This window comes from Agelaius phoeniceus, chromosome 9, assembly GCF_051311805.1.
Source record: "Agelaius phoeniceus isolate bAgePho1 chromosome 9, bAgePho1.hap1, whole genome shotgun sequence".
Lineage (NCBI taxonomy): Eukaryota > Metazoa > Chordata > Aves > Passeriformes > Icteridae > Agelaius > Agelaius phoeniceus.
This window is the reverse complement of record NC_135273.1, coordinates 26332325-26358728: the sequence shown is the minus strand read 5'-3', so window position 1 is coordinate 26358728 and position 26404 is coordinate 26332325. Positions and strand designations below refer to the sequence as shown.

Here is a 26404-nt window from a genome sequence, read left to right as displayed (position 1 = left end):
AGGGAGGTGGTAGAATCACCATCTCTGGATGTGTTTAAAAAAAGACTGGACATGGCACTTGGTGCTATAGTCTGGTTGAGGTGTTAGGGCATAGGTTGGATTCATTCATCTTAGAGGTCTCTTCCAATCTCATTATTCTGTGATTCTGTGATTTGTATTCTGGTCTTAACTACTGTCTTGCTTCTGATCCAAAAGGCCTTGAACTAGACAGCTTTTCTTTCCAGCACAGTCTGAACATGGAAGTGTTGGATTCAGACTGGGGTGATCCTGTGGGTTGCAAGCTCATAATCCAGATTACCTACAGACCTAATTTTGGTCATCTGACCCAGCCCTGAAGGACTTTATGGAGACAGTGGTTTGTGAAAGTCTGTCTTCACCTCTGGGAACATTTGTAATACAGTTCTAAATGTTACTGCCATTCTTTAGGAAGGGATGGAATGTATTTGCCTTCTCATACATCTAAGGTGAATCTTGAGATGCCTGATTTGAGCAGGATTATAGGTAAAAAGAGAGAGGAGAAATGATGAATTAACCAGAAACTGAATTTTGGGAGGCTGACAGTAGTGAGTTTGGGTTAACCTTGATGGATTCTTTTAGAGAGCTGTTCATCAAAACTGATTTTGTTTCACACTCTGATTTTTAACCCTTTTATTAAATTAAGAAATTAAGTCTAATTTCATTATTTTTCCTCTAACAGATGAAGGAATTTGGAAATAGGACAGTGGGTTTTGTTATATGGTTTCCAAATGAAAACAAATTTAAATATTTTTGTTTAGACTTGTATTTAGTATCTTAGTTTCAATGAAAGGCTTACAAATGGTGTCAAAAACCCCCCAGGAATAACCAACCCATAACACTAGATCTGTGTTTAACAAAATATTCCACAAGTATTTTTAAATTACTAACTTCCCAAGAAGTTTCCTACAGTTTGATTTGAGCAGATCTGTTCCTCCCTGCCCTAAGTATTTTAAATCCTGTTTGGTGTCATGAGAGGAGCAGAAGAGGAACTTCTTAAAAGACCTGTTTTTGTACACATCACATTGTCACCATTGAGTTGTAGGGTTGTTGTAAAAGAGTAGAAATGTTTGTGAATATAAAGAATATGTGAAATTTGCTTAGAAATAGATATGCAGAAAATAACCAATTTTGCAGTAAAAATTTGCTGAAGTATTAGACAAAATTGGAGAACCTTAGGCTGCTTTGACACAATTTGCTTGAAAATAGTTCAGGGATTGCCATTTTGCTCCCTGTATTTGTCAAGTGATGGAACAGAAATGTCTGTAGAAATGGCAGGCACCCATGTGTCTGCAACAAACAGTCACAGAGGATTGCCTAAGGCAACTGTCTGCTTTTTAAAAGGTATTTAGTACCCTCTAAATTCAGTGCTGAAGGGGTATGATAATTTGTGACCTTCCTTTGCCTGATAATGAAATGAAATGGAGAAGGATACAGAATTTTCATTTCTCAAGCGTGTCAGTGTTTTATGGTTTTGTGGTAAACTGCTTTGTGGTCTGTTGAGCTGGACTTTGAGAAGGCAGTTAATCTATTGCTTGTTCTAACAGAGAGCACTGGGCACACTGAAAGAAGGATTTTCAGTGGGATGTGTGTGCTTAACAAAAGTGAGGCCAGAGAAATCAAGGTCTAGTTTCTGGTACTCTGTACTTGCATTTAGTCATATGGCAATCAATGGAAATTTTCTATGTATGTATTTTAACAAGGTTGAGCTCTGATTTTTGCAGATGCTACTATTTTCTGTATTCAGTGAAAGTAGTAGGACTTAATAAAAATGCCTTGATATTGAGGGAAATACTGTCTTTTAGTGAAAGACCAAACTGCTCCTGGGATAATATGGCACAGCATTTGCTGCTCTGCCTTTCTGGGTTTTGGCATTCCTGCTGATCTCCTTCCTCTTCCTGTTGATACTGAAGAGCAGATGTAACTTAGGCAGGTGAATCCTTTCCTGTTGATGATGTTTGAGATAGAATTGTTTGCTTTGTTCCAGTCAGATAAACTTAGTGCTGCTGTAAACAGTCAGATGGCACAGATGTTGCTGTGGGCATCATTTGGCCTGTCAGAGTTTCATTATTGGTGATTCATGAGATGCAAAGAATCACAGAAGTCAGGCTGAAATTACAGGGCTGGAAGTTCCAAAAAAGATGCCATATTTCTGGTTTTTATGACTGGAAACCATTTTGTTATAAACTCTCCTGCAAATATACAATAATTGAACAGCATTTTTACACCCTTCTTGATGAACCACACTGTAATCATATTCTTTTACTGTGTGATGCACTTCACTCTTAATATTGCATTTCATAATTTTGAGTTTTTTCAGGGACGATTAGGATACTAGTAGTGTGAATGAAATTCTACCCAAGGGATGCAAATATGTTGTTAAAAAGAAAAATTATAAGGAGAAATTATTAATATACTCGTCTATACAAATCTTTTAATGAGTTAATTTGGTATATGAGAGTCACACATAAGAGGCATATTAAAATGGTTTTATATTTGTGGCTCTCTGGGATCAATTAGTTATTTCTTCTGTAGCAATATTATATGATAATTCACTGGTTTATAGCACTTGTGGCATGCATTAGCACCAGTTACACTGATCACTGAAAGCTGGCTAAATTCCTCACTCAATTTGTGTTCTTCGGTGTCTTGAATATGAATTCTATCAGATCAAACTTCTGAAATTTCTTGAATGAAAATAGATGCTGCCAGATGCTATCTGATTTGGAGCAGAGCTCAGGAAGAGTGATCCCTTCACTTCCAATATAAACTACTACAGCACCAATCTGGTTTAAGTCAGCAATTCTGTATTTTAATATAATTCAGGTGCAGAAAGGAGGGTTCAGGCAAAAATACAAAATAACTGAATTGGCAAATGGTAAGATCTATTAGGCTCATCATAGCTACTTAATTTTACCCAGAGACTGAGAGTGTACTCTCTAGTAGCCTTCTTCACTAAAACTCCAGTGTAATCCCAGTTAAAATGTGTGTCAGACAACATAATGAAGATTATGTTGCAATGTGTAATTTTTGATAGAGGTATATATGTAATCAGTAATATAATGCTTATTTTTTGTTCTTATGGGAAAACTTGAGAGTATGTAACTCTGTCATCACATGAGTGGTGTTTGCTTGTTCAGCTTAATGGCTGATATGATGGAGAGATATCACTAACTTTTTCCCTTTGTCAGACTTTTAGTGTGATTTCATCTTGCTCTGTTTTCTTCCTTTTTCAGATCCGTGGCCATCATGTGGCTCAGCTAGATCCCCTTGGAATTCTGGATGCAGATTTGGATTCCTTTATTCCATCTGACCTTATCACCACAATTGATAAACTCGGTGTGTAAGCTGTGTGCCTTCTGTGTGCCTTCTTATTGAAATGCTCATTTGTGTATCCCTGCACTGAGGGGGTTTCATAGACATTGCACAGATTCATAGAAAGGCTTGAGTTGGAAGAGACCTTAAAGATCACCTAGTTCCAACTCCCCTCTGTGGGCAGGGATGCCACATTTCAGGGATACTTCTACTTTTTCTGCTTGCTGATATTATGACATAGAGCCTTTAAGCATCTGTAAAGAGGCTAAAATTTCAGGATGAAGGAATTGCTACTCTGAGATCACTGGTCAGGTTCCTGTGAATTTATCTTCTGATGAATGATTATTATAAATGCTCTATAAACCCCCTAAATATTTATTTTTGAACCACACCAGAAATGAATACTAATCAATACATTCTGATAATCTTAATTACTCTTATAGCATTACAGATCATACTTGTTTGAACTGGTGACTTCTGAAGGGTAGTCAATAGGGAAGCCATGCAATAAAGAAAGCACTGGACAGAGGAACTTAGGGTAAATTTCATACCAATTTTGGAATCTAATGTCTGCTACTTATTCCTTATGTATGAATCTAATGTCTGATACTTATTCCTTATGTATATCTTGAAGTGTCTTTGAAGTTAACAGAAGAAAATGTGGAAAGCATAGAATTCTTTACCTGTACATATAATCCAAGGGTGATTATATCTTCTATTAGCAACTTCAGTTTACTGCTAAAAGAGGGTGCACTAGGGTCTGCTTTTGCAAAGGTTGTTCTCATTGTTAGGAGGGCTTGTGTCTGAGAAATTGGCATTGATCAATTTCTTTGCCTCTCTCTACTTGAATAAAAAAACACCTGATTGATTTTTCTCTGCTCTTCAATCTACCTGGTTAGGTTAAAATGTGGTTTTCTACTTGATGAAGACACTGAATCAATTTTTCCTTGATGTGTAGGGAAGCTTTTTCGATCAGACATAAAACACAGTGCAGGAAGTAAATAAAACACTCTCTGCTTAATTTTACTATAAGCATATCTACTCTTTGCTGCTCTGTTTTCTATTTCTGGTGTAGGGAAAGAAGCAGTTCTGATCATATAAAGAAAGTGGATACCTAAGACTAGAAGGGTGCTTACACAAATTGGGTCTTCTCTCTGAAGTTTGTCAGCTTTAATTAAAGAAAATTACCAACTAGAACATACATGAGACATTTATTAAGCAAATATAATTAATTTGGAGCATGGGTGACTACTAGCATGTCAGTACACATTTCTTTACACTCTACAGATCATTTAGTACAGGGTGTTGTGACTGATCAGAGGGCATCCACTGAAGCCCTCGTGCCATAAGAAAAATATGCCAGACCTCTGAATGAGATGGGGGGATGTGTTTGAGAGTGTAACTGAGGAGATTTCAGTTTGGGAGGGGAAACAAAATTTCTAACCCAATCTTGGCACAGCTAAAATAGGAGAAGAACTCAAATCCTATCCTTAGTGTTCCAGGCAGGAAACTTATGAAAGGTCTTTGGCAGGACAGAGTGTATTTTAATTTTTTTTTTCTGTGCATTTTCTTTGTCCCATCATCTGGGTGGTTTTTTTTGAGAAACCTTGCGGTAGGAAATTTCTTCCCAGAGTTGCTTCTAAAATGCTTCTAAAAATACCTACTGCATGAGTCACAGTATAGAGTTGCTTTCAGGATTTCAGTGAGGGTGTATCTCTTTAAACATGAGGTGATGCTTCAGTAAATATGTGGTGCTGTGGTACAAAGCACAGATGTTCTGTGTGTGCCCAAATCACTCCTGTATGTGTTCTGCTTTATGCATGAGAGGACATCAAGAGCCTTTGAAGTCTGAGGGAAAGTCAGCAAAAGTGAAGAAATAAAGGCACTGCTTTGTTTCAAATGACTCTAAAGGCCCTGTCATCCCCTGTGTCACTCTCCCCTCCTGCTGGGAAAAAGCCTGTTACAAAATGAAAAGGAGAAGTAGTGGTACCTATGCTTTTTTTGGCACTTCAGGTTTGAAATTTAAATATATCATTAAAATCTTTATTAAAGCCAAAATTAACATTTTAAAATGTATTCTTTTTAAAGCAAAAAACATGTTATTTACTGACAGTGCTGTATAGTAAAAGTGGTAGCAATGCAATCCTATGGCCTGTCTTCAATTCTTACATACTGTTATTATTTCATCCTTAATTTGCTGCTTTGCTTTTATCTTCAGAAAAGTCACTTAACATTTAAGCGCTTCATTGATTTAAGAGTTATGTGCATGCTGTTTTATCAGTGTTAAAGTGGGTGTCTACAGCTTATCTCGAACCAAGATAAAGTGTTCAAAATTAAAAATGGAGAAAGTGTTTTTAATTCTTCAAATATTTTCACATGTGTAGGAACATATGTAGTTTTAATGTATATATAAGGTTCTATAACTGTGGGTGATGTGTACTGTAAGTGTTGTACCTTTGCTCCTTACAATTATAAGGAACTGTTTTTTCTTCCTTCATGTAACAGGTCTAAGTTTAACTTGTATTATACAAGGCCTTTAACTTGCATTGATACCAGTCTTTCAGTCTTGTCTGTTGAGTATTTTGGCTTTTGAAACTGCAAAATAGTTAGGTTAAATATTTTCTTAAATAATATTCTCAGCCAGAACAAATTTAGATGTGTCCAAAACAAGATTGGATCAATGTGGTTAAACAAGTTTTAGATGGTGGGGGTCTAGAAATCTGTGTATTTTATAAGGGGTCACTGCCTGGGAACTAGAGCTGTACAGGTCATTACATGGCTATTTCAAACTAATTTCCCTAAAAAGAGAGAGTGAATAGAAATACCTTGAAAGTTCTCCAGAGTGCTTGTACAGCATTTTATTGAACCTGTTATGCATTCTCTTGGTCTGTCTATTAATGTAAAATGTTTCCAACCAGATGGTTCTGTTGGTGAGAAGGGATTCTTTTTGTGTTTGTTGCTCATGATAGAGTCAGTTATTTTATTAGACAGTGAGCTGTAAGAAGTAGTGTGGAAAATTGATGATGTGTGTCTTAATATGGTAAAATATAAAAAAGGCTAGAATGATTCTAATTCCAGCTGTTTCATTTGAGCATTTAAGAAAGAATTAAGTAATGACTATTTAATTAAAACACTCCTTTTAAAATGCAGACTAAAGTCCATTTTACTAATGGATACCTTCAGAATATTCACACTTTCAATTTTTAATCTGGTACCTTCCTTCTTAATACTGCTTTATTAAATATAATTGCCATGGCTTGAAAAACAATGCTGGTTTCCTTTTTGTCTCCTGTTCTGCTTTGCAAATCAATAACATACCTGTTGTAGGGTTTTATGGTTTGCATGAATCAGATTTGGACAAGGTCTTTCAGCTGCCAACAACCACCTTCATAGGAGGAAATGAGAACAGTCTGTCTTTGCGGGAGATCATCAAGCGCCTGGAGGTCAGTAGGACGTAATTTCATGTTTTCATCTGGAATGTTTTCATTCAGACCAAAGGGAACTTTTTCCAGGTGTCAGTCACAAAACCCCCTTATCATTTGCCAACAGAGTGTGTAAAGGATTCCAACAGCATTAAAAACAACCTTTGTACTGTTTCTAGAGGTCGCAGCACCACTGGTGCAGTTAGCTGGATATTGGAAAGATGTAGATTAAGGATGAGTGTAGAAGAGGTGAATATGGTAGAATATTAATGCCAGCCCTCGTTCTGGAAAGAACTGATATTGTTTAAAAGAAAAAGCCTTTAGAAATTGTCTTTGAAGTGTTGTAACACAGATAAAACACCTGTGCACACAGTATTCAGGACATTCAAGGGTTGCTTTCAGATCCTTTACTTGAGGCCTTTACCTGAGGAAAAATATGAAGGCTGGGTACCAAACTCATGAAAGCCCAGCTGTAGCTTCTAGACTGTGATGGTCCTTGTTTCCCATCCCCAGTCTTTTTTGTAGAGTTTCATTATCTGACAGGTGACATGGTTTATGCCACAGGAAGTTATCAAAGCTAGAATAATTCAAAGTAAAACTAATTTGAAGGAATAAATATAATTAGAGGCGAACTCCAAATAGCAAAGCAGCAAATAGGAATGGTAATGAATTTGTAGGCTGCTGAGTGAGTCATTGCTGGATATTCCCAGTTGCTTGACTTTTATGTTGGCTTAGCTGAGGCATGGTAAATTGTTAAACCACATTATCTTTGTTGTGCATTTGAGCTCCATATTTGGTTGGGGTTTATTTGTTTGTTTTTGCACTTCTAGCTTATCTGTGTAGCAATAATTCTTAGAATTGTAATGTGCAAATAAAAGGACAAAATCAATTGCAAAATATAGAATCCTTAAGGAACTGATTTGTGTTAAGGAGACATAAACCTCTTCTTTCCTCTTGTCTCTAGAGCTTTGAATTTTTTTTTAATAGAGGTTAACATTCAACTCCTTAAAGGCAGTAGAGAGCACATACTATGTTGAGAGTAGTTTTGTCTCAAACTCACAGTAGGTCTTACTTCTGTTGACTTATGTTTTGGAAATATTTTTTCTAATGGAATACTCTTTAAAGTAAGAAAAATAAAATTTAAAAAATGAACAAGGAGATAAAACTACTGCTGAGTCTTTGCATTTCTCCCTGTCCTTTCTCTGCTCTCAGCTGCTTGGATATTTTTTCACATTTCCACGTTTCTGAAACTTGACAGTTATCAGATAATTTGCATTAGACTTCATAGCTGTCTTCTCACTGTTTTTATTTCTTAGTTTAAGGTTACATTTACAAAAGATGTGATAAAGTACACAGATTTTGATAAATTACTTGAAATCTGTGCTAGTGCATCTAAAGAAGAATCTACTATGCCTGTAAGAAAAGCACTGAGTTAGGTGAAATGTGCCAGTCAGTGTAATGCAGGTTTGTTGGCCTACTTTGAGTGTAGCATAAGATGAGAATCTTCCAGTTTAAAAATTTTGAAATGTTACTTTGTGGAGAGAACTTTGTGATACAAAACTAGATTCAGTAAAACAATTTATTCATTTATAGAATTACTTTGGGGGAGATGTTGTGAAACAGGCAGACAAGGTAGCTTTCAGGAGAGTAACAGAGGATATAATTTAAAAATATATTAGTTTCTTTGTGGCCCACTAGCTTCTAACCTTCTCTGTTGGTGTTTTCCCCTGCTAGCATACCTACTGCCAGCACATTGGCCTGGAGTTTATGTTCATCAACGATGTGGAGCAGTGTCAGTGGATCCGTCAGAAGTTTGAGACGCCCGGAATTATGAAGTTCAGCAACGATGATAAGAGGACTTTGCTGGCAAGGCTGGTGCGCTCCATGAGGTACCCTGGGCTGGGCTGGGCCATGCCACTGCTCTGTGCCTGCTGCCTGGGAGCTGCTGGTGTGGGGGGAACAGAGTCTGTGTTGTGACTTAGTATTCTGTTATCTTAAAAGGCATTTAGTGCTGTGCCTGGCAATGTTTTCATTGGCTTCAGGAGGTAAACTAGGAAAAAGTTGTTTCGACACACTAGCAATATACATTTGTGTTAAAGAAAATAAGTGTCAGAACAATGTTGGTGTGTGATTTCAAGTGCTTTCTGCCCTTTTCATTTTGAGATGTGCCAAAATGTGTTGTGCTGTTGTTGCATGACCTGGCAGCAGCAGTTTTAGTATCTACAATAAAAGAAAGCACATTTGGAAATAGCTTATTGACTGCTCCCATTGTGGCTGTGTGGAAATACTGTGGTCCCAGAGAATGAATTATCCTCTTACCCCTGGAACAAGGCTTCTCAGACACAAGATTTATTTCAGTCCCTACAATCTGAAACAGTGTATATGTCCTTTGTTAAACACAAGAGTCAGAGATCTGTAAAGGCACACTTTTTGGTTAAGATTCTATGTTCAAAGAGCTAAACATGAAGTGCTCATTGGAGGTGTTAAAAGATACTTTTGCCAGGTGTTTTGTTTGCCAGTGTTATAATGTCTCATTAAAAGTTTCATTTAAATAGAAATAAAAATGACACTTCCTGTTCAAGTGAGTATTACACTTGAGTCAGTTTGTTTAACAGGTGCTCAGTATGAACCATCTCCATTTATTGTAAGACAAGAATTTGTGCTTTTATTCCTGCCTAAGCTGGGGAAAGATCGGGGGTTTCTAGTGGCATGAAGGAGCCTAATGTTCATCTTGGCATCTTTGGCAGTTCATCTGCCAAATTAACTGTCTGCTGAACAGGGAAGAAAAAGGTTTTACAAAAATTCCTATCCAGCTATCTTTAGAGTGCTTTTTATTTTATTGTTTGAAAATTACCTAGGAAAAAAAAGTCTGGTTTTGTGGAAAATTGGTTGTCCTCTTGAGATTTGTGGCTTTGTAAAGCAGGTTTTCGTTGTTTTGCTCAAGACTGTTTTTAAAAATGTTCATTCCAAGAACTACAGAGTTCAGGTACTTGAAACTGAATTTTAAAGTTGGATTTCTCATCCCTTGTGGTTTTCACTGATAGATTATTGAACAAAAGGTCATTTTAAACTCCTCCTTGTGTAAAATACTCATTGTATATTTCTGAGTTACTTTGTAATGCATTAGTAAACATGTTAGACCCTGGTGTGGAGCCTGATCTGGGCTTTGGTCAGGGTCAAACATTTCCAGATTAATCCCTCAGAAGAGCAGTCAGCTTTCACCAGGTGTTTTCCTCACTGGGTACTGAATGCATGCAGTGGCAGAGGCTGGGGCTCTGTGACCCTCAGTGGCATGTGGGGGACAGGCAAGGTGTAGCTGTGAAATTCTGTGGCTCTGCACACTTAGTGGCCCTTTGCCTCATGTAATGAACTTGCTGCTTGTCCAGTACTGGCTGAGCTTGCTGCTGCAAATAGGAAGAAGTCTGTGTGCACTGCTTTCCTTTGCCCTGTGGGACCTGCTGTTCACATGGCACACTGCTTTCCCTTTGTATGGAAACTGGCATAGCCCCCCAGACTTCCCTCAGGAATTCTGGCAGAATGGCTCAGCTGAGGGTCTGGTTTGTTGCTTAGATGGCTGGATTGATTGCAAGGTATTGATGGGTGAGCTAGGAGAGATTTTGGCAACAATTCATATCACTGCCTTTAGGACTTCAGTCTAAAGAGGAAAATGTCAGGATTCTAAGTGAGGAATCAGCTGAGTATTAATGGGCTGTGGCAGTGTTGTGAGGTGAGGCACTGCACAGATGATGTAACCAATACAGTTACTTTAATGAAGATGTATTTTCTTTGCCTTTCCTATCTCCAAGCTTTTCAATAAATAATCCTTTCAGTGTTTGTTAAAAGGTACTTTTTAACCACTTACATTGCCTCTGGCTCAAATGCATTAAAGAATGAAAGAGCTTAGAGCTGTCAGGGATTGACATCCTTCTACTGCTGAAGCTGGGGCAAGGATACCAGTGTCCTGCTTCTTGGCCCATTCTTAAATGTTACATGACACAGTCAGAGGAACCTTGCTGTTGAGTGAGACCTATGGAATAGGTGTCTTTTCTACTCTGGTTTTGTCACAAGTATTAGAAAATACGGGTTCTCTATTTTTTTCAATTCATAGAAGAGACTTCTTTTCTGTCACTCTGCCTTCTCAGTGGTCAGATTTGTGTACATGAGAACAGAGTTTAACTTGGGAAGTGAATTTTTTCTGAGGTAGGGACCCTTAATTGTTTCAAAGTCCTAGTAAATAGTTTTCAGATGGGGGAGAAAGAAGACTGAATTCTCTCCTGTGTTTCCCTCCCCATGTGTGAGTGAATTCCAGAGGTGTATAACTTGTATTCACAGATATTTTAAAACAGTTTAATGTAACTTTATTTGCTGTAAGATGGTAAACAATTTGTATTTGTTACATTACCTTAGTGCAAATAATTTGTCTTGTTTTTTTTGTTTCTTTTTGGCAAAGATTTGAAGACTTCCTTGCTCGCAAGTGGTCTTCTGAAAAGAGATTTGGTTTGGAAGGATGTGAAGTAATGATTCCTGCACTTAAGACCATCATTGATAAATCCAGTGAAATGGGAATTGAATATGTTATAATGGGAATGCCTCATAGGTAATGCCAATGGAAACACCCCAACAAATGGGCTTACTGTGTTGGGTCAAGTTTTGGGTTCTAGAAATTTAATTAAAAGTTGATAGTAGACAAGCTGAGGTAGGAAGAATGAGTCATAACAAGTAATGGGAACACAGAACTGTAGCAAATGCCTTGTGAGTAAGAGGCTACAGGCTTCAAAAGTAAATGACAGAGAAACTCTCCTCAGTGTACTTTGAAGCTGCGAGCAAATGTGGCAGCAGCCATGGTATCTCTGCCATTGCATAGAGTCCCTAGAACTGGGAAAGCTTGTGAGGTAGTTTTGAACTTACTTTTGCAGTCTGCCTTAAGTAATTTATAATGTGATTATTTGAAGACTGCTAGATAGCTACAAAATTCACTTGGATAATGAAGCGTTCTAAAATATCTGAGGGAACGCCTTGGAGGAACTTTGTAATGGGAAGAAGGGTTGAATCAAGGGTTTCAGGCTCAAAAGTTTGAAGAGAACATTTGCAAATTTCTGACAGGGTGGTTTGCAGATTTTGTAAGTTTTATGCTGTTGACTCGGTTAGTACCATGTTTGAGACATAACTGTGTTTGGAATTTTCTTAGAGGTCGGCTGAATGTGTTGGCTAATGTCATCCGAAAAGAGCTGGAGCAGATCTTCTGTCAGTTTGATCCCAAACTTGAAGCAGCTGATGAGGTAAGATGCTTCTTCATTAGATCTGTATGGAGAGGTCAACATTCAAGATGGTTTTCAGTTGTTTTGGTCATGGTTACTATGAAAACAGCATTATCAGCTGCAATGGCCTCTTTTCTAGTTTGAAGAACATGATTTGGTGAAATTTCTTAACAAACTTAAAAATTATATTATACTTCTAGCATGAAGAAGGTCTCTCAGGAATGGCTGTAGATAAATAAGTTCCATTTGACAGAGTTCATAACCTTTAAGCATCTCTTTTTGATGTATATGAATGAACAAAGTATTAATATGCTGTAAATATTTATCTAATGTTGGATGACAATAGTAAGATAATAGAATTGGAATAATGTCCCAGTTTGAAATTATGGTGTCAAACCCATGGTGCACACTGATGTTCAGGTAACCAGATGCAGTTTTCAGGCTGAAGCCCAAATTTTAGGCCTAGTTACTCAGATGGAGCAGGTCTGAATGACCTTCCTGAATTGTGGTTACTTCTTTGTTGTTAGGGATCTGGGGATGTAAAATATCATCTGGGAATGTACCATGAGAGGATCAACCGAAAAACAAACAAGAAAATCACTCTGTCCCTCATGGCTAACCCTTCTCACTTGGAAGCAGTTGATCCTGTTGTGCAAGGCAAAACAAAAGCTGAACAGTTTTATCGAGGAGATACAGCAGGGAAAAAGGTAAAGATTGTTTAATATAGTAACTTTTAATGGTGGTTTTTCATGGTATTTCCAATAAAAATAGTTTGCCAGTAATTTCATATCACTGAATCTTCCACTTTTCCTCCTTCAAAAGGGATATATCACCTGTTGGACTAGGTAAGGTTCCTGACATGAGACCCCAAGGGTAACTTTGGGAAGTAGGCTTAAAGCTTTATTTCCTTTGCATACTGAGAAAAGGCAGCAGAATGCTGAGAAATGTATGGCTTGTTAAAAAATTGCTGTTTTATTTTATAAGCATTACAAAAATATGGAGCCAAGAAATCCTGCTGAGAAGCTCAGTTCTCCTTTCTAATATATGTGTGTACAATTCTCCCTCTTAGGTTATGTCCATATTATTACATGGGGATGCTGCCTTTGCAGGACAAGGAGTGGTTTATGAGACATTTCATCTTAGTGACCTCCCATCCTACACCACAAATGGCACTATCCACGTTGTGGTCAACAACCAGGTAACAAGTGCAGCCTTTTGCAATCAACTTCTCTGCTGAATATTTGCCCATCTATCTCTTTTTATTGTTTGTTATTAACTGGGCTCCTTTCCCCCTCTGGATATTAGAATGGTTGAGATGTTTCTGAAAATGATCCTAGTATCTAGCAGCTCTTGAGTGGAGAATATTTTATGACCTGTGTGTATTCCATTCAATTTGTAGTACTTAATTGGATTAGGTTTGCTTTGGTTTTTAAGGGAGCAAAAAGAAGCTAGCTAGCCAAAATGAAAAGCTGATGCTGTTGCTGTGTGAATGGCTGTTAAATGCAAACTTCAAAAGAGAGTAGAGGGAGGTGGCCAAAGTCTTTTGATGGAAGTTTTTGGAATTTTTAGATTGGTTTCACCACAGACCCCCGTATGGCCCGTTCATCTCCGTACCCCACGGACGTTGCTCGCGTGGTCAATGCTCCCATTTTCCACGTGAATGCTGATGACCCTGAGGCAGTGATGTACGTGTGCAGCGTAGCTGCAGAGTGGAGAAACACCTTCAACAAGGATGTGGTTGTTGACTTGGTAAGTCTTGGTTTTCTTTACTTTTCATTCTGTGCATTATGCACTACTCTTTATTTTTTTTGTGGCTTGGAAGGTCAAGAAACATATTTGATTTTAAAGGCCTTTAGTTTCCTCATTTAAAAAAAACAAACAGGCCAACAAAAAGCCATGAATGTTTTTTATACAATAAACCTCTTAAAATCTCTGTAAAATGATGAAATGGATCTATTCCATTTTACATTTTTCCTTCTCAACAGAAGCAATCTTTCCCTTTGTAGGTTTGTTACCGTAGGAGAGGGCACAATGAAATGGATGAGCCCATGTTCACCCAGCCTCTGATGTACAAGCAGATCCATAAGCAGGTGCCAGTGCTGAAGAAATATGCTGACAAACTGATTGCAGATGGGACTGTGACACTGCAGGAGTTTGAGGTACATGCCAGCAGAGTTAGAGGGAATCTAAGGAGTTGTAAGGAGAAAGTTCCAACAGTCACTGTATGCTGCCTGCTTGAAAACTTCCTTACTGTGATATGTCTTTACCCTTTGCCAATTTGTGATTCAATTTGGCTTGGATTTTTGTGTAAAATACTATTGTTGTAACAAAAGGACTGGAAGTGCTCTGAAGTAATTAAAATATATTGGTCATAAAAAATTGCTTCAGTTCTGAGGGGAGAAGGTGATTAAATGAGAGCATTGGAAAATAGAAGCATTTGTCAGCTGTTCTTTATCTCTAGAACCTTAATTCAGCAGCAAGACAGAATTTGAACACTCCTGTTATAGCTTCATATTGATAACCTTGGCAGGCTTCTGTCCAGCAATAATGAAATAGAATCAATTTAACCTTTTAGTTTTCTTGCAAGAATTCAACCAAGTTCAGAGACCATTTGAAGTATTCCAGAACGGTGAAGTGTAGAGTCTGGTGTCTGTGTTAAACTGGTTAGGTCTTTACGTTAATTTTTTTGAGAATGGATGTTTAGAGTGCAGATGAAACCTTTTGAAGAGCCTTGAAATATTCAAGGACCTTCTGAGAAGGTGTAGTGATGTGATATTGCAGATCCAGAAAATAAGCAGTTTGTGCAGTTGCATTCTGTAAGAAGCATCACAGCTCATGCTGAAGTAGCTTTTCTGAATCATTTCTTGAAAGAGCGTGCCAGTAGAGGCACCATGGAGTTTGGTGGGACTGGATCTGGGATCCTGGGTGGATGTTTGGCTGCACAGACTGAGCTCAACATTGCTGTTAATTCCTTTAAAGATTAGAAAATAACTTCAGTGTGATTCTGGGTTGAAACACAGGTATGGCAGAGGTGTTCTGCCTCTGTGGAATATGGCATTCTCTGTTGCCCTTCAGAGGTGTGGCCAGCAGGTTCTTTGCTAGGCTCTCCCAGACAGACTAATTTTTTGGAAACTTCCAAAATTTAGTGGCTTCTGTAGCCCAGGAGTATGAGAGCAGGATGATTTTGATCTTAGAAGTATGTCTGTAAATTATATTTAGTATTTCACTTGTTGTCTCATTCAAGAGCAATGCTTGCAGCTTCAGCTCTTGGTACACTCCTCTGTAACACCTGTCCAATGAAATTATTTATTTAGAGTAATGTGTGTAAGCATGTTTCTAGAAGGCAGTTTGATCCTAGATAAAGTTAATTTTATTTATTTGTATTATTGGAACTAAATTTTCTCATGGAGTTAAATAGCTGGTTTTGTCATGCTGAATGAGAGGTGTCATCTGTAAGATATGAGGGAGTTATGTTTATCCATTTTAAAACCTTTTTGTTCCACAGGAAGAAATTGCAAAGTATGACAGAATATGTGAAGAAGCATATACTAGATCTAAGGATAAGAAGATCCTTCATATCAAGCACTGGCTGGATTCACCTTGGCCTGGTAAGGAGTGTCCCTTCACTTATTGTAGTGTTACCCGAATGTGCTTTTATTTTGAGTCCAGAATCTAGGATTTAAATAGATTTTATCAGACAACATTCCTTTAAAATGGAATATGTGACCTTTGATTTGCCCCTGTTAATAGTAAATATAGCATTCTGCCAGATCCACTTGAAATAAATGCTTTTGTTACAAAATGTGCAAAGTAAGCTGTGACTTTGAAAAAGCCATTTTCCAGTTTAGCAGAGAAGAGGTTTTCCTGTACTGTTAACTGTCTGGGCTGTCAGGAAGAAGGAGTATGTCTCATGTTATTTATTCATTTATTTATTTTTATTTGAGGGATTGAGGTGCCATATGCCTTTTATTGGCAGCCTCTGCCTACATAGCTGGACTTCACAGGGAGTGAAAGCAGAAACAAAATAGATCATTGTGTGTCTATAAGATCAGATTCTGTTGTCATGCAGACAATCAAAATTATTGGTTCCCAGCAAAAGGGAAAGAACTAGGCTTAGTCTGCTGCTTAGCATGTCCCTTGAGTTGTTGAATAAATTAAAGGCAATGTCCATATCTCCTAAGCAGTCCTTGGACATGTCACCAGCATTGTCCTTGCAGGCTTCTTTACCGCGGACGGGGAGCCCAAGAGCATGTCCTGTCCCCCGACCGGCATCTCGGAGGAGCTGCTGACTCACATCGGCAACGTCGCCAGCTCAGTGCCAGTGGAAGACTTCAAAATACACTCAGGTCAGCTGAAGGCTCTGTGTCTCCTCCTAGCTTTGTGTCCTGCTCCAGTTTTGTATTTTTGCACAGAAGTTATTCTTGGGCCATTTCTCCAAGAGGAAAATGCCTGTGACTTTTTTTACTTTGACTCTTCCACTCCATGGGTGAGGAGAATGTGACATTTAAGTTTCTGCTGCTTGTTCTCAGCATAATATTCTTTCAGTATCACACCACTTCTGTTTCATACCTCATTAAAATAGATTTTCCTCTAAGGGAGGTAGAAGTCTCTTTGCAACCTTAAGTTAATAACTCCTTTCATTCTCCAAGTCCTTGCTTTTTTCCCCCAAAAGTCTTAGCTTTTGTTCTGAAAAGATTCAGTCCTCACTTTGGCATCTATTACAGTAAGTGCCTGTGTCACTGGGGAGCCCCAACACTGTGTCAAAGTTCTGAGATAGTTTTATTTTATAGGCTTTTGAAATCTAGCAATTATTGGGAACAATAACCTGCTCATTCCATGGAGAAACATGGAGACCCTTTGTTTAGGAATCTTTTTTCTTTTGTTGACTTGTAGTATACATACTAAGGATAAGGAATAAAAAGATTTTTTTCTCTTTAAAATCTTTAAACAGAGAAGGCTAATCCTCTCTGGAGTCATCCATCAAAGAATAAGGTTTGTCTTCTGTAAATATTCTATGTGTTTCTGTTCCTTTGGGAAATGAAACACAAGTAATGATGGTGGGGCATTCCCCGTTATTAATTACAGGCTTGTTGAGCAGATACAATTAATGGATAAATTTAACTCTTTTAGATATTTGTGCACTTCATTGTGACACTGATAAATTAAAAATACTAGTTGCCCAATAAAATTAATATTAGACATTCTATTGAGAAGGTAAATTGGTCTCTTGTTAGTAAGTTGATTAACCATTGACACTAGGGAACACTTGCTGGTATATAAGGTAGATTTATGATTCAAAACAATTATGGTATGCTAGGTTCTTTATGCAGTTTAAAAGGCTGTGAGAGAGAATTTGTGGAGAAACAGAAGGGAAGAGAAAGAGAAATTTTATGTACTTTGTCCTTTCACTACAATGAAAATGCTTATTATCATACAGTCTTGCAAAAAAAAAAGGAAGATTATTTTTTTAATCAAATGTTTAGTATATTATAAATGGAAAACTTTCAAGATTTTTTTTTTACTTAAAATGAAGCAATTTCAGTAACAGTTTTATGTGGAAAGAAAGAGGGGTGTTTTTCTGAAAAATTGTGGAAAGAAAGGAAAAGGAAATATGGGAAAATAACATGTGGGACAGCTTACCAAAATCATCAGTGCAGATGTGAAAATAAGATGCTGTCAATTGCCAGTGAATACAGGTGACTTGTGGCCTCAAAGGTGGAAGCACCTGTGAGCAGCAAATTTCGTTCCCTTTGAAAGTGACAGTGTTGTAACTTGTGTTTTGGCTCACGAGGTCATAAAATCTTCACTGAAAAGTCAGCCATTGGTTGCCAACTGAAAATCCATTGGCAGCTGCTACAGTTTTTCTATTTATATGATATTCATAGTATTGATCAGTCCAGCCTGTTTCACTGTATAACATCTCCAGAAGTGCAATAAGACAAATGGCAAGAAAAAATGAGGAAAGGAAGGAAGACAAACATTCAGAAACCAAATTGCTATTTTCAGTCTCTTATAAAACAGTACTTGGTGTTAGAGATGTGAAAATAAATCTTGAGGAAGAAGAAATTCACCATGGGTCTCTTTAATTGTCCTCAGTAGTTTCTGACACAGTCAACGTTACTTCTTTAAACAGAAGGTATGAACATTACACAACTGTTTGCTCGGGAAGCAAGTTGTTTTATTTTCCCAGCAGTTCAGTTCTAGAAAAACAGTTTGTAGACCTGATTTGGTAACTGTGCTTAGTCTAGGCAATGATGAAGGAGAACGGTGAATGCAATGTGAACAGAGAATTTCTCTGCAATAGATCCATTCATTTTGATCTTTGTTCTGATGCAGGACTCTCTCGGATTCTGAAAGCCCGCGCAGAGATGACACAGAACAGGCTTGTTGACTGGGCCTTAGCAGAGTACATGGCCTTTGGCTCTGTCCTCAAAGAAGGGATCCACGTCCGACTGAGTGGGCAGGATGTGGAGAGAGGTACTTTCAGGTCAGTACTGAGATAACTGTTAAATGGTGTTAAAACTCTTGAAGTTCCACACTTAAAGAAACAACGTGGCATTTGTTTAAAAAATAAGGTCTTCTCCAGGGAGGGGGAACTTGGGGCTCTTTCTTCAGCATTAATCTGAATGCTATAGGTTCTTGCAGTCAATAATAATCAAATTCCTATGTATCTGTAAGCAGCATTTTAAAGTATAATATTTAAGCCAGAACAAGCATTTTTAGACACTTTCTACTTTCTCTAGCTGCAAAGCAGAAATGGTATCTTTCCCCTTGCTTTCTAACAAGAAATGCAGTTGCATTCCATCTAATTGCTGGGAAGTAAGAGAGGATACTTGCTGCAGCAGATCCTGAGTCTGTTAAATTCCAATGGTGGCTGCTTGGGGCTTTGTACCCTGTGAACAAACATGTTGCCAGCTGGTGAGGCTTTTAAAGTGAAATAAGGTCCTTTCTACTGAGACTTTTAATGCCTATGGGGCATGTATGAAGGCAGGTCTCATCACTTGGTAAAATATGTACAGTTTGCTGCCTTACCTGGTTCTCTATAGAATAAAATGTTAATGATGTATTTAATTGAAACCTTTTGAAGTGATGCCAATTCCTGGGGTGAATGCTGCACTGTGCTTCATTGTGAATGCTTGCAGAAGAGAGAAATAAATTTTGGTGCCTGTCTTCTCTGGTATAGCATTGGCTAGAGTGTGGGAAGAACTGAATATACTGTGTTACCATAATAAAACAACATGATGGGGTGCTTTCATTATTTTGGAGCTTCTAAAGTGATGCCTAGAAAATACTTCTTTCTTTCAATATTCCATGTGATGGCTTCTTTTCTTCCTGTTTCAGTCCTCAACACTATCAATAGATAGAAGCTAGATAAAGCTGCTGACAGAAGCACCAGACCCCTTCTCCTCTTGGAGACAAACTCTTGAGGAAGGAGGGAAGGGGGTTGTCAGGAAATCTGACAATTGCATATGTGCAAATTGTATGTCTGCATATTTCTGGCTGGCCATCTATGCTTATCTTAATCACCTTTTTCTAGGGAAACACAAAACTTTATACTCAAGAAGCTTAACAGCCAGGTCTTCTGTCATTGGCTTAATGACAAAATCAAAATTACAGTGGCAAAAATGATTTCTGCCAAACAGCTGCCTGGTGTGTGAATTTCCCCCTTTTTCTCTACTTCCATCCCTGTGCTGCTCTTGAAAGGTTCAGTCTTTTTCTGGCTTTACATTGTTGAGTTCTAGATGCATTTCAGAGCTCTTTTGCTAGCATTCATTATAGCAAAGGGAAGTGCAAAAAGATTCAGACTTCAGCGTTGGCAGCTCTACAATACACAGTATTGTTAGCAGTACAATAACTGGCCTGATGTTAGTGGTTGTAAAGCTGGACATATTGCTGTGATTCTCTCAGTCTGCTCAGAGAGTTAATGGATTGCAGTAATTACTTCAGTCATCTCTGTTTTGGTAGTATTCCTTGGTGCCCTATTCTAATGCTGATTAATGATGTTCTAGAGAACAGTAAATGGTGCATGTGAGTGGAAATAGCAGGAAAGAGGATATAGCTCCTTCAAGTTTCAATGCTGAAGATGACTTTTTTTTCCAAAGACAAACAACAATTATTTCAAGAGAAATATTAGAATTTGTGAGGAAGGCGGAAGGAAATGTTTTTAATAACAATTTTGTTCCTTTGAATTTCTTTAATAATTCTATTTTATAGCAACAACTTTCCCATCCTTTTGTCTTTCTCCCAGTTTTACTAGTGATGAGTTATTTTCAGTTTCTGTGAGTGCTTGAGAAGCCTGGATCATCAGTAAAAGTCCTTACAGTGCAACAATTGTATTTAGACGTGTGATTGCATTTCCATGGCTTCAACCAGACCAGGGTGTTGTGTGTAGCAGAGATAACCATGGTGCTTGCTTGCTTTCCAGGCCACAATTCTGCTGCTTTAGCTTTGAAAATAGCTCTGTTAAAGCCCAGAATGATTCTTGGCTAATAAATCTCTCTCAACATCTCTTTGCAGCCATCGTCACCATGTGCTTCATGATCAAGAAGTTGACAAGAGAATTTGTGTTCCTATGAATCACCTGTGGGAGCAGCAGGCCCCCTACACCGTGTGCAACAGCTCCCTCTCCGAGTACGGGGTCTTGGGTACGTCTCCATCTGCCTGGGGTTTACTGGGGCTGCTGGACAGCAAGCACAGCTCAGCAAGGAAAAGAATGTGGGGGGAAAAAAGCTGTGAAATGGTCATGTATGAAACAGGTATCAGAGCTCTTCCTCTCAGGTTCTGGCATCCTTTAAACAAGCATCTCCACATTTTACAGTTTTGGGATTCAGTTAAAAGCATCCATCTGCTATTGTTGATCTTGGCAGTGCTGGAATGTGCACCTGATGCTTTCTTAAGAGGAACTGACAAGAAAACCAGAGACACTTTGTCATAGAAGTATAAAAAATCCATCCTGGCCTTATCTGAACTGCTATTCTGAATGTGCTATTTCAAGAAAACAAATTCTTTTTAGTGATAGCATTAATCATAGTGAATTATTTTACCCTCAGCCACAGAGAATGGATAACCTTACTCTGACATGATGAGGGTGGCAAGAGGAATGTGGAGTACAAAACAAATACATCTAATAATTTATCAAAAGTGTTACTGATTCTATGGATAATAAAATATCCTGCGAAGGAAAAACTTGAAACATTGTAGTAGATAAAGGTGGTAGTTGATAGCTGCTTGTTTCAAAGTTCAGAAATATTTGGTTACTTAGTCATTTTTGCAATGCTACATATTGCCCATTGCTATTAATATTAAAATTAAAGTGGTATAAAACTGTACAGTTGGAGCATGGGATGAAGACCAGATTTTTTAGGTATTTTTGCTAACTCTGTGGCAGAATTGGTGTGAATAGAATCACATATTTTGTATTGCTAACATGTAATGGTGAACTCTAAATAGGAGAGTGCAAGCAAGGATGTGTATAAATGGGAGAAAAAAAAATTGGCATAGATAAAATTCAAGAACTTAATTTCAGAGAATGATTGTTTCCAATTTCCTGTTGTTTCTCCGTGTGTTCTGGGATTTCTTAATTTGAGCCTGTTTACAGTGTTGCTGCAAAACTTGTGGGTAAGTGGGTCATAGGTTTCTGGATTAGTGTTTTTTTTTTTTTTATTCCAAAAGAAGTGACAAATGTCTGGATATGGTTGAAATCTGATTTGGTTTAAAAAATAACACCTCAATAGGAAGCCTAGTGTTGCTATGGTATGAAGACAATTCTTTAAAGAACTAACCAAGTGGGCTCTCTCTCTTTCTCGATCTCGTCCTTCTTGCTATTGCACTTCCACCTTACCCAGCAAAAGATAGGTGAAAGTTGATTTAATAAAATTCATTGAATACCAGCAATAGGGTAAAATAGAGTCTTGTTTGTATGCTGAAAACAAGAATACCATTTCTGTGCACTTCTGCTTCAGCAGATGAAACGACAGGTTCTCCAAAACTAATAATATTGATACTTCTAATTTTCAAGAACTTTAAATCTCTTATGTTCGAGATGCTTTCTAGCAGAAAAGGAGATTTAATTTGTACAAATAGTTGATAAGTGATGTGGCTTTTTGTGTGTTTGTTGGGTTAGGTTTTTTTAAACTAAAAATGCCATGTTCTGTGTTGAAGTGATTTTATAATGAAGTTTTCTCTCTCTTGCTGGCTTTTATTTATTGACCTTTCCCAACATGTTTACTCTTGAGTATTGCCTCCACGGAGAGACAGTTTTGGGATAAGCAGCAGTGTGTGAACATGTCTCTTCTAGTTAAGGCTCTGAGTCAAAGAAGAGCTATCAGAATTTATATTTATTTGGCTGGTAACATCTCTGGGTCTCTTTTTTAATACATGGAAGAATAAGTGAAGGCTTGCAGTTCATGGAATTGGTTCTTCAGGAGAACCAAAACCCCTGAACACTTTATTTTCTCTAACTGCTGTTTCCACTATCTAATTCTATTAAAAGAAGCAGTTTAGAATTAGTGCACTGAAGTGTTTGGTGGCTGTAGGGAGAGTTGTGAAATAATATAAAGGGGGAAAAATGGTGAAAAAGTGTTAGGAATTTATTTATGACTGTGCTAACATGCAGCATCTCAGAAGCATTTCCTTAGTTTCTGTGAGGGAGAGCTAAATAAGAATGGATTAAACAGCTCAGTGTAGTATAAATATAGATTATTTCCTTGGCAGGTATATAAGCCAAGAGCTGGTATCTCTTCAGAGCTGTGAGTTTTGCATCAAGTTATAGTCGAGGTATTTAGGAACACCTGGGGAGCCACTGCTTCATTAAAATGATACTCTGGCAAGACTGATTTCACTTAGAAAGAAAACAAAGTCACTCTTGTTCAGTTGTAGTTCAGACAACTGCTTATGTTTTGCCTACAGGAAACTCTGGAGTGGGTGTAAGCTGAGCATTAAATCAGAGTACTTAACAATCTCTGATAATTTATTTAACAACCTCTGATAATTTTGTTTGACATCCTATGTCTACTACTTTTAGTTATAACCAGATTATTATAATTTAGTTGTGCATCCACTTGCCTTGCTTATTTTTCCCTTGTACTGAAACTGAATGTTTGGAAGTGCAAGTAACAGCTTTGAGAAGTCATTTAAGCAAAAGATGTTTGTCTGAACTTATTTGCTGATTAAGATAGAGGAGAAAAACAAAAGTAACTTACAGATGCTCTATTCTAGATTTTCAACATTTTTTTAATACTTGAAAGGATTTCCTGTCTTTCTTTACAGCCCTCAGAATGACTTGTGTAGTGTTGAGTCTCCATCCAAGAGGTGGGGTTCTTTGTCAGATTCTGTAGTGCCTTTGAGAGATCTTGGGCTGGGGCATTCCATACTGGAACCTTTCAAGGAATATCAGGCAAGATAGACTTGGAATTTGTGTAGTTCAGGAAATTCCTGAACCATGAGACTTGGAGTACAGTTTTTTCAAGGGAAAAAGTCAAGTTTTAAGATGAAAGGAAGAAGATAGGTATTAATGTAGTTTTTTTTTTTTTTTGTAGTACATACCTAGGATGGAATATGTAGTATTACTGCTCAGTCAGAACAATGTATTTTTAAAGTTAGGGGTAGAAAATACAAATACCTCTCAGAAATTGTGTTAGGAACTAGGACAGACTTTAGTAATCAATGGCATCTGCATGGAGTTCTGAGAAGGCATCAGTCTCCCTGCTCAACAGAGTCAGCCACCAGATAGGGACCAACTTCACTTTGTCCTGAGCTGTGTTTGGGTCTGTGAAAGGATGCATATATCTGTGCTTAGAAATTCTGTTAAAGATAGCAAAAATCTTTGAACCTTTTTTCATTCTGACATAAAATCCTTGTACTGATAATCCCTTTTAACCATTAGTTAACATTCATGCCCTAAGTCACTTTAAAATCACATTGAATTAAGATATGGCTCTAGCCTTACATTAATTGAAAAACAGCTATTCTTATGACAATCATGAAAATGCTGTAGGGAAAAACACAGCACAGTATGCTGTGTAAGCTGCCACTTGGCTTGACAACACTTCTTTCTGTGCCAGAGTGGCAGAAGAACAGTGAGGGAGCACAGCAGGCACTGGACTAATAGAAACAAGCATTTCTGCTAGGTCTGTCATCTAGGGACCATAATGAACTCCAGCAATTGAAACATTAGCTTTGCAGCCTTAATCAAGTGCTGTGTATTTTTCTTCCCTCTGTCTCCTCAGTGTAGAAGTTTTCCAAACTGCTGTGCTGGTTCCTGGTTCCCTGTGCCCTGGTGTGCTCTGAGCTCTGAGCAGCTGCCTGCTGTTTGGAGCTGGCTGGTTGCTCTCCAACACCCTTTGGGTGTGCAGATTCCTTACCTGAAATTCTTTGAAAGTTATTTTGCTGCCTGGATTTGGATTTCCTCACAGCTTCAACCTGTTCTCTGTTTTTAGCTGTGTAAGAGTTAATCCTTTAAACCCACAATATTTGCACAGGATTTCAAAATAATGCTCAGTCCTCATGAGGGACCCGAGTAGGAACCTGCTCCTCTCCAGTTCATGTCCCATCTCTAGAACAGTGGAGACTTTCTGCTTCAGGTCATGTTCCCTGATCTTGACTCTGCTGCCCAAACAATTCCTTTTCAAGAGAACACCTCACCCTCTCCTGCACTGTTTACCTTGCCTGTGTCTAGATCTCTCTCCACCAGGACTTTCTTTTTTTATTTAGCAGTCAGATCTTGTTCTTTAAGCAATTTTCTCCCCATGAAGGTAGTAGTAGTAATTCTTCACAGACTCCTTAGTCTGTCAAGAGTTAAAGCTATTCCACTGCTACAATGATTGGAATAGTTTTAATTTAGTAACTCACATTGTCATTTCCCTGGTGGAAAATTGAGTTCTGGTATACCAAAGATGTGTATACCACAGACACATGTGTCATGAAATAGTAGCCTCAGCAACATTTTTCTCAAAATACTAATAAGAATGTATAGATTACATTTGGATATGTTTTCCTAGACAATTTTATAGCTGTCAGAAAGCTTGCAAATGGTATCTGTGTTAAGACCACATTTTTCGATGTAGCTTCACCCAGAACATTTTTACCCTGTAGAGATTAGTGTGGAGTTGTCAACAAGACAGAAAATGAGAAATTATAGTCCTTTTTCCCATGTGAATATTAGAGGTGATCTTTCATACATGAAGTAGAATTATATGTGTGCTGTGACCAAATTTTAAGTATGCATTGAGCTCCATACTCTTTGAAAAGCACTGTTTGATTATTGATAACTCTTGAGTGGTCAAGACCTCAGTTTGTGCTTCTCTAAAAGCTAGATTACCCCACCCTTACAGAGAGCAGCATATGCACAAATAAACCTTGAACATATTGCATATTTTCTCAACCATGTCACCCAATCAGTAGAAATGGTCTCTTAATGCTTGTGTAAAATTAGAATGGGATTCAAGCCTATCTAGGGAAATCTATTTTTCAGATACCTTTGGGAATATGATTGACAAAGTTGTGTAAATTTTTCCCTTGTTTTCATTGTGTTAAGAACCATGGAATTACACAAATGAGGAGGCCAGAGATGGAGGAAAGGCTGAAGGAGGGGCTGTTCAGGCAGTCAGGCCAAAGGCAAGGCCAGAAAAAGTCATTCTCTTTGGCAATGACCTGTCATGGGCACTCATAAAGGGCTGTCTGTCTGACCTTGTAGTCTTTTTTTGGCCTCTAATGTATCAGTTACCTTTTGGTGGGACCATGAGCATCTGCTGGAGTCATGGATGGACTGTTCAGAGATGAGTAGTCCAAAAGCCAAGTGACCCAAAGATTTCTTGCCATAGGGGTGGTAAATGAAAAACTGGGTTGGAATTACCAAGGAGCAGACTATGAAGACTCAAAAGTTAGTTGATCTGCTGGGGTAAGCTTCAGTGAGAGTACTCCCATATTTGAGTTCTGTATTTGAAACCAGGTCATTATATTCTGTGTAGAGCTTCAACATGAAATGTATCTATCAATTAAATATTTATTCTCTGTGTGTATTGAATCAGTTTTGCCTCAGTCAGAACCTCTAATCCCAGAGCACTGATATATAACTCTGCTTTTTACTGAGAGCTTTAACCTTTTTGGTTATTATCACTCCAAACTATAGGTGAAGAATCTGAGTCCAGGTATTCATTCAGCACTCCAGGCTCTGCTATATCAAAGGGTCAAAGGAAAATATGAACAGTGATCAAATGCTTTAACACTGAAGCAGAAACCTAAAGGTCCTTAGCCCTGCCTCAGAAAGGATTTTTTTATCCAAGTCCCAAATGCATTTGCCATGCAGCTGTTATATTCACAGTTTTGGAAGATCTGAAGACTAGGATCATGTCTGTAGAATGAAAATTGATGTCACCAGTAATTTTCTTTGTCTTT

At 38.0% G+C, this 26404-nt stretch overlaps 1 protein-coding gene across 2 annotated transcripts in view; it reads left to right on the top strand.

Moving 5' to 3' along the window:
• OGDHL (oxoglutarate dehydrogenase L) overlaps nucleotides 1-26404 on the top strand; it is a 47941-nt gene that overhangs the window by 11771 nt on the left and 9766 nt on the right. For both annotated transcript variants that reach the window (XM_054637041.2, XM_077183310.1), the window contains 13 exons: nucleotides 3252-3354; nucleotides 6658-6773; nucleotides 8487-8641; nucleotides 11203-11349; nucleotides 11941-12031; nucleotides 12538-12717; nucleotides 13080-13208; nucleotides 13580-13759; nucleotides 14017-14169; nucleotides 15516-15618; nucleotides 16228-16356; nucleotides 18347-18497; nucleotides 20528-20655. In XM_054637041.2, coding sequence (XP_054493016.2) covers nucleotides 3252-3354; nucleotides 6658-6773; nucleotides 8487-8641; nucleotides 11203-11349; nucleotides 11941-12031; nucleotides 12538-12717; nucleotides 13080-13208; nucleotides 13580-13759; nucleotides 14017-14169; nucleotides 15516-15618; nucleotides 16228-16356; nucleotides 18347-18497; nucleotides 20528-20655 — 1765 coding nt within the window. The remainder of the gene's footprint in view (nucleotides 1-3251; nucleotides 3355-6657; nucleotides 6774-8486; nucleotides 8642-11202; nucleotides 11350-11940; nucleotides 12032-12537; nucleotides 12718-13079; nucleotides 13209-13579; nucleotides 13760-14016; nucleotides 14170-15515; nucleotides 15619-16227; nucleotides 16357-18346; nucleotides 18498-20527; nucleotides 20656-26404) is intronic.